Source organism: Garra rufa, chromosome 1, assembly GCF_049309525.1.
Source record: "Garra rufa chromosome 1, GarRuf1.0, whole genome shotgun sequence".
Lineage (NCBI taxonomy): Eukaryota > Metazoa > Chordata > Actinopteri > Cypriniformes > Cyprinidae > Garra > Garra rufa.
Window position 1 is genome coordinate 66,063,603 of NC_133361.1, and position 12,526 is coordinate 66,076,128.

Genomic DNA, 12,526 nt, shown 5'->3' on the forward strand with positions numbered 1-12,526 from the left:
TAACATCTGTGTTTTGAAAAGGACTTTTATTTTGGTGTGGTGATGTGACGTCATAAGGCTGCGCCACACTCGTGCATCTGTTGTGATTCTGCTGAAGAAAGGTTTAACCATCCACATTTTTTAAGTCAACGCTAACTTTGTAAAATGGTTTAATTGTTGTTCACGGTTATACTAAAATGTTCTAATCTGACGTTAATGCACGTTATTTGTGAGAGCAAAGCACATCAGCAAATGAATGAAAGATGAGCTGCATCTCATTTCACTAAATCTGTGAAAGAAACATGAGAGCGTTTTTATCTGAATATAGATTACAGTTGCACGTTTTGTGAAAAAGATACATTTGTATTTTTCTTCTGGCATGAGATGTGAACATTTCCAAATTATTTAATAGTTTTGATCTCTGTGGATTTGTTTTTGTTGTTAGAAAAGGGACCTTTTTTTAATTGCTTGTTAGTTTAAAGAGTTGATTTCACGGATTAAACACTCAAATAAGCACATTATGCTCAAAACTGTACATGCAACAAGAACAACAAACAATTCTTACAAACCAACTGCAAATAATGTTAATTAAGTTTATCTAATGACTAAATTACAGATAATTTTGTACCTTTGTCTGTATGTGTATAATTAGTAGTTCAGTATTTCAGGCCATTAACTATGACTGTGAGTGACTCCATTAGCAGTGTGCTGACAACTGAACTAGGGAACTGATTGAGAAGCACACAGAGATTTAGTCTGAACTCGATCTATTTTTCTTTTCTTTTTCATTTTAATCATTACAGTATCGAAACTACACAGAAAAAAAAGCTCCTGGTGAAGCAACTCAGATGCACGTGACACTATTATAGAGATGGCGTTGGTTAAAGAGGAGAGTGAAGACGTGAAGATTGAAGACATAAGGATTGCAGAAGTGTTCAGTCTGAAACAAGAAGATGCAGGTTGGTTTTCATTCTCATTTGATTGTTATTAAAATGTCAGTCTCGATATTCAGTGTATATTTTTGAAGAATGTCACGTGAGTTTTCTTAATTTAAGTGGTTTTATTGGACATGGAGCCTCATGTGTACAGACATGTTGAGATCACATGACCAGACAAATACTAATGCCGTCTTCAAGTACAGCTGAGAAAACACTTCTTCTGTTCGTTATTGTCATACATTCAGTAAGGAATAACGCACAGCTAGCTGTGCTTTAAACTGTTTTAATGGAGGCGACCCAACGCAAAGTCCATTAGAATTATTTAATGCAAAGTTAGCTGTCCATCATCCCGCTTAATACCATGGTCATTTGCCAGTTAAAGCTGTTAATGTTGTTTGCAGCACAGCTGTGCTATATTGGGACACCATGAATATAAACTAAAATGTGCTTTTAACATACTTTCTCTATATTAAAAAAAAAAAAAAAAGTATTTAGTTAACGCTTATAGTACACTTGAGCCCATCTTTCATTCATTAGGACACTTAAGCCCTTTTTAATTAAAAGCACATTTTAGTTCATATTCACGGTGTCCCATAAAAACCACAGTTTATGAGTGTGATTCTAAGTTTATCTTAAGAAGTACTCTCCTTGTGCAAGAGAGAATAACCCTTGAGTAAGGGTTACAAGTAGAAGTCGACCGATATTTTGGTTTTGCCGATTAATCAGCACCAATAGTCCACTGACAAAACTATTGTTTATTGGCAAAAATCCATACCGATTGTTTTTTTTTTTTTCTGTTCCAGCAGTGGTTTAGAGCAGTGGTTCTCAACTCCAGTCCTCGGGGCCCACTCCTCTGCACATTTTGTATGTCTCCCTCATTTAACACACCTGATTCAGGTCATCAGTTCATTAGGAGAAAGATCCATGAACTAAACTGAAAGATTCAGAAACATACCAAATGTGCAGAGCAGTGGGCCTCGAGGACTGGAGTTGAGAATCACTGGTTTAGAGGCATGACATTGCGTGCTGCACAGAGTGGGACACTTCAAAGGCAGATTTAAAACATCGACAACGAAACTGTGTGCACAGTATGCTGTCGTGCATGTTTTCACGTCATTACTAAGCAATAAATTTGTTGACTGCCTTATCTTGGTTTTGATGTCAGTTTCTTTGTGCCATTAAACTGCTTTTGCGTTTGTTTGTTTTTCTAGACCTGATTGAGGAGAGTCAAGAGCTAAAGGATATGGAAGAGAAAGAGCAGAATGAGAAAGATAATTTAAAAATTAGAGAAAAGAAGATAAAATCTAACAGGATTTTTACCTGCCATCACTGTGGAAAGAGTTTTAGTCGAAAACGATATCTTAAGGTCCACATAAATGTTCACACTGGAGAGAAGCCCTACACCTGCCAACAGTGTGGAAAGAGTTTCGCTCAAAAAGGAACCCTTGTAGTCCATTCGAGAACTCACACTGGAGAAAAGCCTTATACTTGCTCTCAATGTGGACAGAGTTTTACACATACAAGCAACCTTAACTGCCACATGAGAACTCACACTGGAGAGAGACGATTTTTCTGTAAACAGTGTGGAAAAAGTTTCACTCAAAAAGGAAACCTTGATGTCCACATAAGGAGTCACACAGGAGAAAAGCCTTACACTTGCTCTCAATGTGGACAGAGTTTTACACAGAAAAACAACCTTAATTGCCACATGAGGATTCACAGTGGGGAGAACTTGTTCACCTGCCAACAGTGTGGAAAGAATTTCATTCAAAAACGAAACCTTAAAGTCCACATGAGGATTCACACCGGAGAAACACATTTTATCTGTAATCAGTGTGGAAAAGGTTTTACTCAAAAAGGAAACCTTGAAGTCCACATGAGAATTCACACTGGAGAAAAGCCTTATATTTGCTCACAGTGTGGGCAAGGTTTTGCACATAAAAGCAACCTTAAATGCCATATGAGAACTCACAGTGGAGAGAGCTAGTTCAGCTGCCAACAGTGTGGAAACAATTTCATTCACAAACAAAACCTTAACATCCACATGAGGATTCACACTTGAGAAAGACATTTTATCTGTAAACAGTTTCACTCCAAAAGGAAACTTCAAAATTCACAAGATTTCACACTGATGAGAAGCCTTACACAGTGTCTACAGCGGATGTGACAATACCTAAAGACTGCCTTAATTAGCACACAAGAACTCAATCAGGAGAGAACTGTTGTCAACTATGTGAAGAGTTTTAGTAATCAATGTAGCATCAAAATTCACATGAGAGTTCACAGTGAAGAGAATTGATTCATATATGCATATCTTAGTTAACGTTCACACCGTTGCTGAATGTGAGCCAAATCTGATTGTCCACCTTCATGACCCTTTCTTTTATTTGCATCATTCGTCTTTTTTATACATTATCTTGAGGCTTCATCTGACCATCTCCTTTGCTTAGAAGCATTTATATTTACAATTAGTCATTTAGTGGACACTTTTATCCAAAGCAACTTAAAAAAAATGACAACAGAATCAATCAAGCCAACAAAAAAGCAATAGCTTGTAAGTGCTGTTACACTCAAAAAAATGAACTTTCACTCTGGTTAATTTCATTACACCCACCCTTGTACACACTACATAAAAAATTAAAGTAACTAGTTAACTATTAAAGTTAACACAAGTTAACTATATGTTATTTCTACAAAAATGTTGTATTGTAGGCTTTACTTAATAAGGGTTTGATACGATAACTTAACATTGTAGAGTAAAACGCAAAACCCCATGAAATTTGACCTTTGCGGATACCATATTCTCACTTGGAGGCGGAACTACGGAACAGAACGGAAGATAGATGAAAGCGCGAAGCTTGAGAAGGTGATCAATTCTTTTGTCTAATGCATCTTTTGCGTTGTACAATTTCTTACCTTGAGCTTGATGTCTGCTTGATTAAAAACAACCACTCAACAATATCTTTTATTCAGGTATAGTGTGTGTCAGAAGTGCTTCAGTGACAGAGTTATGACAGTAACGTAACATCGTAACTTGAACGTGGCAAACTTTATGGTATGGTAAAACAAAGACTGAGTACCATAACTTAATTAGAGCGAAGCCAAAGAGCGCTAACAGGTGTTACAGTGTTCTAACTTAGTTTCTCTAGGGCTTTTGGAAGTTACTGTTAAGACAACGCATTATTTTCTAAAAAAAAAACAAAAAAACAATGAAACTGACTCAAGATACTTATCCACATGATTAAGGAGGTGTTGAATATTCTAAAAATATCAATAACTAATTTTCGACCGAAATTGAAGTTAAAGGGATAGTTCACCCAAAAATGATAATTTGATGTTTATCTGCTTACCCCCAGGGCATCCAATATGTAGGTGACTTTGTTTCCTCAGCAGAACACAAATGAAGATTTTTAACAAAAACCGGTGCAGTCTGCCAGTCAAATAATGGCAGTCAATGGTTACCTAATCTTAAGAGGAAAGAAAAACATACACAGACAAATCCAAATTACACCCTGCGGCTCGTGATGATACATTGATGTCCTAAGACACGAAACGATCAGTTTTTGTGAGAAACTGAACAGTATTTATATAATTTTTTACCTTTGATACACAGCCACGTCCATCTCTCCTGAGCACGAGCTTAGCTTTCGGCTCGTTACATGTGAACGCGCTCTAATGTAGTATACGCAAAAGGCGGAAGTGATCCGTCGAGTGTATACGACACTCATTGTTTACACAGTGCACACAGACTGTGGGTATAGCGGCTATTCAAAATGGTAATTACTTGCGCTTATGCTGATTGTTCAAACTGATGATGATAAGCCTTTATTTGTCACATACACTGTTACATGCAGTGAAATTGGACCCCCTTGACCATACACAGACATCACAATTTCGGGGGGAGACAGGTCAATCGAGAGGTAGCATAGGAAAAAGAAAACAAGATACATTAGGAAAAGGAGGAGGCGTGAAAAAAAGCCCCTCCCATACTGTCCTTCAAGTAGGGCAGTGTGAGATCAGGGGAAAAAAAAAAGCCCCAGCACAAGCACATAAACAACACATAACATTACATTGCAACAGGGGAGGGGGACAGGGGGTGTGGAAATAATCCAATGTAGGCAACAGCCATCCAGTCCTGCAGCTTGAGAGCGCTGGTCACAGACCCGCCTACCCACATCAGGGGGTAAAAGCACACGAAGGCGTGGGATCTGGGGGAGGCAATGATTGTCTATCTGTAACTATGTACGTATGTATGCGTGCGGAGTCTGTGTGTGTGTGTAAGCCTGTGAAGTCTGGAACCCAGTCTTCAGCAGGTGTCCTTGGGACGGGAGTAAGGGAATCAGAGCGTCTCGTTATCTTGTTCTCCGGGGGAGGTTGTTTGTCTCCAGCAACGGCCTTGGCCAAGGCCGTCTGGAAGAAGCTGGGGGAAGCCGAAAGAAAGGATCTGTTTTCCAAATTTCGGTCAATATCTGCCAATTTCGCAGGTATCTAGTGTCCATCACTGGTCACCGGGTTTGTCCAGAATTTGTTGCACAGCTGCAAGTTTCTCCCTGATGTTTCCCAATTCACGGTCTATAACCACAGTCTGAGTACTAACAGCTCTGCCCACCGTTTCAATCAAGCCGGCCAGCTTAGGGGGGTTTTGAGCCACGCTGATCGCTTTCATCAATCGTCGATACAACAGGGCCCCACCTAAGCCCATCAGCAGAAACCCTGTTATCAAAGTTCCGAATAAATAGATATCTTCAATATCCTCCAGGGACAGAGCAGCCAGGCACATGACACGCCACTTCTCCCACCCGTCCATCACGTATCCAGCTGCAAACGTTCCTGCAGGACAGTTGGGTTCCCCCGAAACTGATTTAAAGCTAAAAGATTACGTTTGCTTGCGTAAACTCATCTGGGACTTTTAACCGATTTCCCCTTATGGCGTTTGCGTATACTACGCCAGAGTGCATATACACGGGTAACAAACTGGATGCAAAGCTCGTGCTCATGACAGATGGACGTGGCTGTGTATCAAAGGTAAAAAAATTATATAAATACTGTTCAGTTTCTCACTAAAACCGATCGTTTCGTGTCTTAGGACATCAGTGTATCGTCACGAGTTGCAGGGTGTAATTTGGATTTGTCTGTGCATGTTTTTGTTTACTTTTAAAGGTTTGGTGCCCATCCACCTCTATTATTTGGCTGACAGACTGCACTGGTTTTTGTTAAAAATCTTCGTTTGTGTTCTGCTGAGGAAACAAAGTCATCTACATCTTGGATGCCCTGGGGGTAAGCAAATAAACATCAAATTATCATTTTTGGGTGAACTATCCCTTTAAGTTCTTTTGCCTTTGCACGGCAGTGTAGCTTCCTAGTAACCCCCAGCATAAACCAGCAAGGGACCAGCATAAACCAGCTAAATCCAGCATCCCAGCACCAAAACATACCATACCAGGGTATGTTTTGGTGCTGGGATGCTGGATTTAGCTGGTTTATGCTGGTCCCTTGCTGGTTTATGCTGGTCCTTGACCAGCAACATGACCAGCATTAACCAGCAAAGGACCATTTTTGGGTGAACTATCCCTTTAAGGTCTTTTGCCTTTGCACGGCAGTGTAGCTTCCTAGTAACCCCCCTGGTATGGTATGTTTTGGTGCTGGGATGCTGGATTTAGCTGGTTTATGCTGGTCCCTTGCTGGTTTATGCTGGTCCTTGACCAGCAGCATGACCAGCATTAACCAGCAAAGGACCAGCATTACCGAGCAAAGGACCAGCATTACAGAGAAAAAGACCAGCATTAACCAGCATTCCAGCACCAAAACATACCTAACCAGCATATGCTGTTTTTTTTTTCCAGCAAAGCCTTCAGACCTTGATTAGCTTGTTCAGGTGTGTTTGATTAGAGTTGAAGCAAAAAGTCTGCAGGGCTGCGGCTGTCCAGGACCGATGTTCACCACCCATTTTTTTTAACTCAACATTTTACTGGGTCAAAGAAATGTAGGTGTTCGCATCAAAATAAATATACATAGAAAGCACATTAAATGCAAGTAAAGTGTCTATTTTAATGTTTCAAAAATGTGACTTACACGTTTCAAAAACTATGTAAATAGAATGAGTTGTAGGAAAATAAAAATGTTAAAATGTGGATGAAATGGTTTCATTGTCATTCACTGTAACAATTATTCTTATTTTGACCTGTACTTAAATAAATAAAAGAAGAAGTGATCATACTAAATTGTATTGTATTTTAATGATTAAAAACTTATAGCTGATAAATAGAAAAAAAACTAGGATAATGGCTGGGATAAAGTTTTAAAATGAAAAATTACATTTAGTATTTGCGGTAAAAGTAATTAGTTTCTTAATGTGTCATCAAATTATTCTTCTAAACATGCCTGACAAGATATATAAATAAAATAAATTATTTAACTGTAAAATATTTAAATATAAAATCATTTATTTATTTTATTTATTCACATTCTATTGTATTAAAAACAACAACAATTTAAAGGTGTATCACACTTATTTTGATGCTTGAAAACCAATCCCTTTTGTCTTTGACCCTTATTTACCTCTATGCACTGTAAGGTCTGCACAGCAGTCATTAACAAAATTATCTGTTTTTGCAAAAGAATTCCAATTTTCAATGTCAACTCACATGCCATGCCAGTAAAATCGGGCACAGATTGCAGCATGTGTTTTACCAATTCTTGTGTGCCTACCAATCGGAGAGGAACAAAATTCTTCAAAGAGCATCCTGGCTTCCTCTTTTGTTTTGATCACTTCTACTTCCATAAAAATGTCTCCATCTACATTAAAGTGAAACATTACTATGACAGAAGTCGACTAAAAGGACATTTGCCATTGTTGGAAGAAAGACAAACATGGTAACAAATGAATTAAATAATATGATATAAATACAATATACATAAATACCCTTTAGGTTAAATTTGAGTGCATATCTATGAAGATTCTGCCTTTTGAACTTACCATACCCTAATGGGTATGATCCCACTAACAGGAGATTATACAATGATTCTCATTTATCTTTCATACCTGCAAAAAAAAAAAAAAAAAAAAAAGGACCAATAAACAGAGAACTATAAAGAAAATTGTTACAGTGAGACATGAGATCATCGGATCCATTCGCAAGCTTAATTGGTATTTAGCACAGACGTGGTCAAAACAGGCTAAGGGTCGGGCAACAGTAAACAGATACTACGGGGGGCAAACCACGAGTAATCCTAGACAGGTAGACACAAGTTCCCTTCCGGAGGGAACTCTACGCTGCGTCCTGGTGGACACTATGGGAACTGCCTTCAGCATGACCGGTTCTGAAGCTGTTATCGAACAACGACAATGAACTTTGACATTGGCCGGCGCCAGCCTATGACATCATCACAGGGTGCCTACCAGTATAAAGGGGCGCTTGTGAATACATCAAGCATCTTTTTGTCCTTCAGAGTCCTTGTTCTAAGCGAGTGAGTACAGCGATGCCTAGAGAAAAACTGTTCAGGAAGTGTGCGGATCCGTGTCAGAGAAATCTGACACTTGATGACGCACACGACCTATGTGTGTTTTGCTTGGGTGAAGAGCACGCGCGCTCTGTCCTTGAGGGGACAGAGTGCCCTCATTATGATAGTTTCTCTATGAAGAAACTACGTTCTCGTTTGTCCCTTTTTTCGAGGGAATTGGGACATCCATCTGCCCCACGCGGTTCTGGCCCCACGGCAGCTGAGGCTGCCCGGCTGCTGAGATCGTGGGGATCGCAGATGGAGCTGGCCGACGAGTTTGATAGAGGTGTGAATCTCTCACGCCCGTCAGCCGGAAACGAGGACGAGCTGCTGGCGGATTATGTGCTGTCTCTTGCATCGTCTGATCCAGCGACGAGTGCTCTTCTGGCTTCAAGCCAGGACGAGCAGGATGTGGCTCGTATGGATGAGGATGACTGTGAGTCTGTACAGCCTGCCTGCCCCGCGTATGGTGAGTTGATGTCGGTTATGGACCGCGCTGCGTCCCGCCTAGATCTGCAGTGGAAGCGCGTGAGGGAAGAGGCCGCTCTCAGTAGACTAGATGAGCGGTTTCTTCCGGGCCATAACAAGCCAACTCAAGTGAGCCTCCCATTTCTTCCCGATCTCCATAATGAGATCGAGAAGACATGGGACAAACCCTTTTCTGCCCGTATTCACAGATATCAGCATGTGAATTATGCTGATATCGAGGGAATGTGTGTGCATGGTTATGCGTCGATGCCTCCCATTGAGCAGACGCGAACTATCTCTCAGCGGAGGAACATCGACGCTGAAGGCTCCAACCCTGCCGTCCAAGCCGCTAAAGGAAACATCGGCCTGCGGGCCAGAGAAAGGGCCAGACGGCTAGCGTGGCCACTCGAGGCCCTCCTCCTGGGAGGAGTCGGTCTCAGAGCAGACGTGATGTGCGTAGCAGGAGAGGGGATCTAAGGGAAACGATCCAGCGCAGGCGTAGTGGCAGGCCTGGTTTGGGTACGTAGGGTCCCCTGTCCTGTTTTCCCTCACGCTGTTCGGCCGCCTGCCTCCTTTTCCCCTCGCAAGACTCTGGGGCCGGGCCAATCATGAGACCAAGATCAATCTGATGGCCCGGTACATGAATCAAGACATTGAGAAATGTATATGTGTATGTATGTACTGTCTGTCTGTCAGCTCCGCTTGGGTGAGACTTTACAGTATCGAGCTCCACGGTAGCTCTACTGTCCCTAAGTTTGAGTGTAGCCAGGTCTCCCCTCGTGTGTAAGAGTGTGCTGAGACCTCCACTCGTGGTAACTCCTGTTGGGGTTTAACGTTGTTAGGCTTCCTCTCCTTCCTAGAGAGTCATCCTTTGAAGCCTCCGCTATTGTGAGCTCGGCTTAGGAAGCCTCCGCTATTGTGAGCTCGGCTTAGACATTATTATACATGCCTATACATGTTTATAATTTTACTGGGTACGGTAGACTCCCCATTCCGCAGTAAGAGTCGTGCAGAGACTCCGCTCTTTACCTGAGTGTAATCTGGGATGTTGGGTCGAGATCTCCACCCTCTTTCAATGAAGCAAACATCCCGGGTCTGAGTGCTCGAGGCTGCCACTCGTTCGAGCTAGTGCACTGAAGCCTTCGCTCCCCAGGGCTCTGCTTCTAAAATAAAATAAAGGCAAGGAAGTTTAGAAAAACCCCCTGTAATAAAAATAGCTTCAGTAGCTTGTAGGCTCCCTCCTGAGCCTCGCTACCTACACTAAGCGTGTGCTGATATAAGGGCTGAGTGTAGCCAGGTCTCCCCTCACTCTAGTGAGTCGTGTTGCTAGACCTCCACTCCTAAGACTTCCTGCCACGGTGAGCGATGACAGAGGTGTTGCAGGTTTCCTCTCCTATGAGATTCTTTCTGTAGAAGCCTCCACCCTTAAGTGCTGCTGATAGATCTCGCTCTCATAGCCTTTCTATGGCCTAGACTGAGAGCTGCTAGATGCGGTTTTCTCTGTGAGAACCCTTCTAGCTGCAGCCGCCGCTCCCCTTAAAGCTCCGCTTCCAGTACATTCTCACAGTATATAGCCGTAGGCCCCGTTGGGCCTCGCTAACTACTTTGGTATTGCGCTGAGTACCCCTCTGCCAAAGTAGACTTCTTCTGTGAGCTCATGTACCGTGGAGCGCGGAGTATAGCAGGTCTAAAAAGTATTATTGAGACCTTCACTCCCCAGAGCCAGTGGATTGAACCTTGCAGGCTTCCTCTCGCAAAGAGTTACTTCTGAAGCCTCCGTTCTCCAGAAGCTCCGCTTCTAGTACGTTTAAGCGTGAGTGTAGCCTAGGTCTCCTCTCATCCAAGGGTTATTGTTGAGACCTCCACTCCTAAGAGTTAGTGGATCGAGCATGGTCAGGCTTCCACTCATTTCGAGAAGGTTCGTATCAAGCCTCCGCTCTCCAGAGACTCCGCTTCCAGTACTTCAGGCGTGAGTGTAGTCAGGTCTCCCCTCGATAGAGAATCATTTTGGTAGACCTCCACTTTTTAGAGCTTTCCCAGATGGATCGAGCATCGCTAGGCTCCCTCGCTTGTAGGTCTCTCCAGACAGGCCGTTTGTGAGTAATCTGCTACCAAGGGAATCCTTCGTATCTCCCTTTTTCGAGTTGGTCTAAAAAACCTTTAAGTTTCCAACTCCATTTCTGTAGCACGGTGTATCAGGTCTCCTCTCTGTGAGAGTTGGCTTAAGACCTTCACCCTTAAAACTCACTTTCCAGGCCCATCCTCACAGTGACGACAGCTGACCCCTTTTTGCCTCGCTGACTATTTTTGGGGGAGTGCTAACAACCACTCACCAAAACCTAGTGTTGCAGGCTTCTCTCCTTGAGAAACTCAATCTCGGAGCCTCCACTTATATAGCTCTGCTTTAAGCATCTGAGCTGTCCTGTGAGTCCTGTCATTTATCTGAGCGTTGAGTGTAGTCAGGTCTCCCCTTAAGTAGGGTCAGTATTGAGACCTCCACTCTAAGAGTTTCCTAAGGATTGAGCGTCGTAGGCTTCCTCTCGCTCTAGAGAGTCGTTCAGCTAAAGCCTCACCTCTCCTGACTCCGCTCCCAGGCCATGCTACCGCCTAGAGATTGAATTTAGGTGCAAAATCCCATGCTATGCTCTGGGCACCTCCTCAAACCCACAATAGTGGTGAGTACTCACGCAAGTCTTTGAGCACTCCTTAAAATCCACGCGAGTGGTAAGTGTACAACTTAGGCACTTCTCTAAAATCCACGTTTGTGGTAAAGGTCCCCCCAGATGTGTTGGGTCCTTGTCTGAAATCCTATACGGTGTGGGTTATGCGGTAATCCTTTCGTACCCATCCTTGAGTTGGTTTTTAAAAAAACCATTCTGTTTTTCCAACTCCCCAACCAGGTAGCACTGCTAGCAGGATCGAGTGTAGTAGGCTCCCGCTTGCCTCCACTCTCCAGAGACTCCACTTGGGTAGTTTCGTTGGCTAGGCTATTGAGCCTCACTGATTACCTCCAGTGTTGAGTGTAGCTAGGTCAAGAGACCTCCACTCTGAGAGTCATCCTCTGCTAAGCACAGAGTGTCGCCAGGCTCCCTCTCATTCGAGAGTTGACTAAAAGCCTCCATTTTCCAGACTCTACTCAGGGAGTTCCGTCAGGTAGGCTATTCAGCCTCACGGGACACCTCCAGTGTTGAGTGTAGTTAGGTCACGAGACCTCCACTCTGAGAGTCATCCTTTGCTAAGCACAGAGCGCTGTCAGGCTTCCTCTCTCTAGAGAGCCTTTCTGAAGCCTCCGCTCTTCAGAATTCCGTTCGAATGAAGTCTTAAGTACTAAGCTTCATTCCTCGTGGGTGTAGTCAGGTCCTCCCTCGCTAGGGGGCCTCCACTCCTGAGAGTTCCGTGCTAGCATAGCCGAGCTAGCTATGACTAGGCCGTAAGCGGGGATGATGCTCCTTCGTGGCTCCTTCCAGTCAGCTGGTCAATCATCCCTCAGCATGGCGGCGTTGGTATTGACGTTCCCATAGTGTCCACCAGGACGCAGCGTAGAGTTCCCTCCGGAAGGGAACGTCTAGGTTACGTATGTAACCCTGGTTCCCTGAGGACAGGGAACGAGACGCTGCGTCTCGTAGCCATGCTTCGGCCCC

General features: G+C 43.1%; 1 protein-coding gene across 1 annotated transcript; it reads left to right on the plus strand.

Annotated features, from left to right (window-relative positions):
* Positions 1–567: 567 nt before the first annotated feature.
* LOC141338500 (uncharacterized) lies at positions 568–3,850 on the plus strand. The gene is made up of 2 exons (XM_073844071.1): positions 568–938; positions 2,129–3,850. The coding sequence occupies exons 1-2, from the start codon at positions 851–853 to the stop codon at positions 2,902–2,904; spliced, it is 864 nt and encodes a 287-aa protein (XP_073700172.1). The 5' UTR covers positions 568–850; the 3' UTR covers positions 2,905–3,850.
* Positions 3,851–12,526: the final 8,676 nt, after the last annotated feature.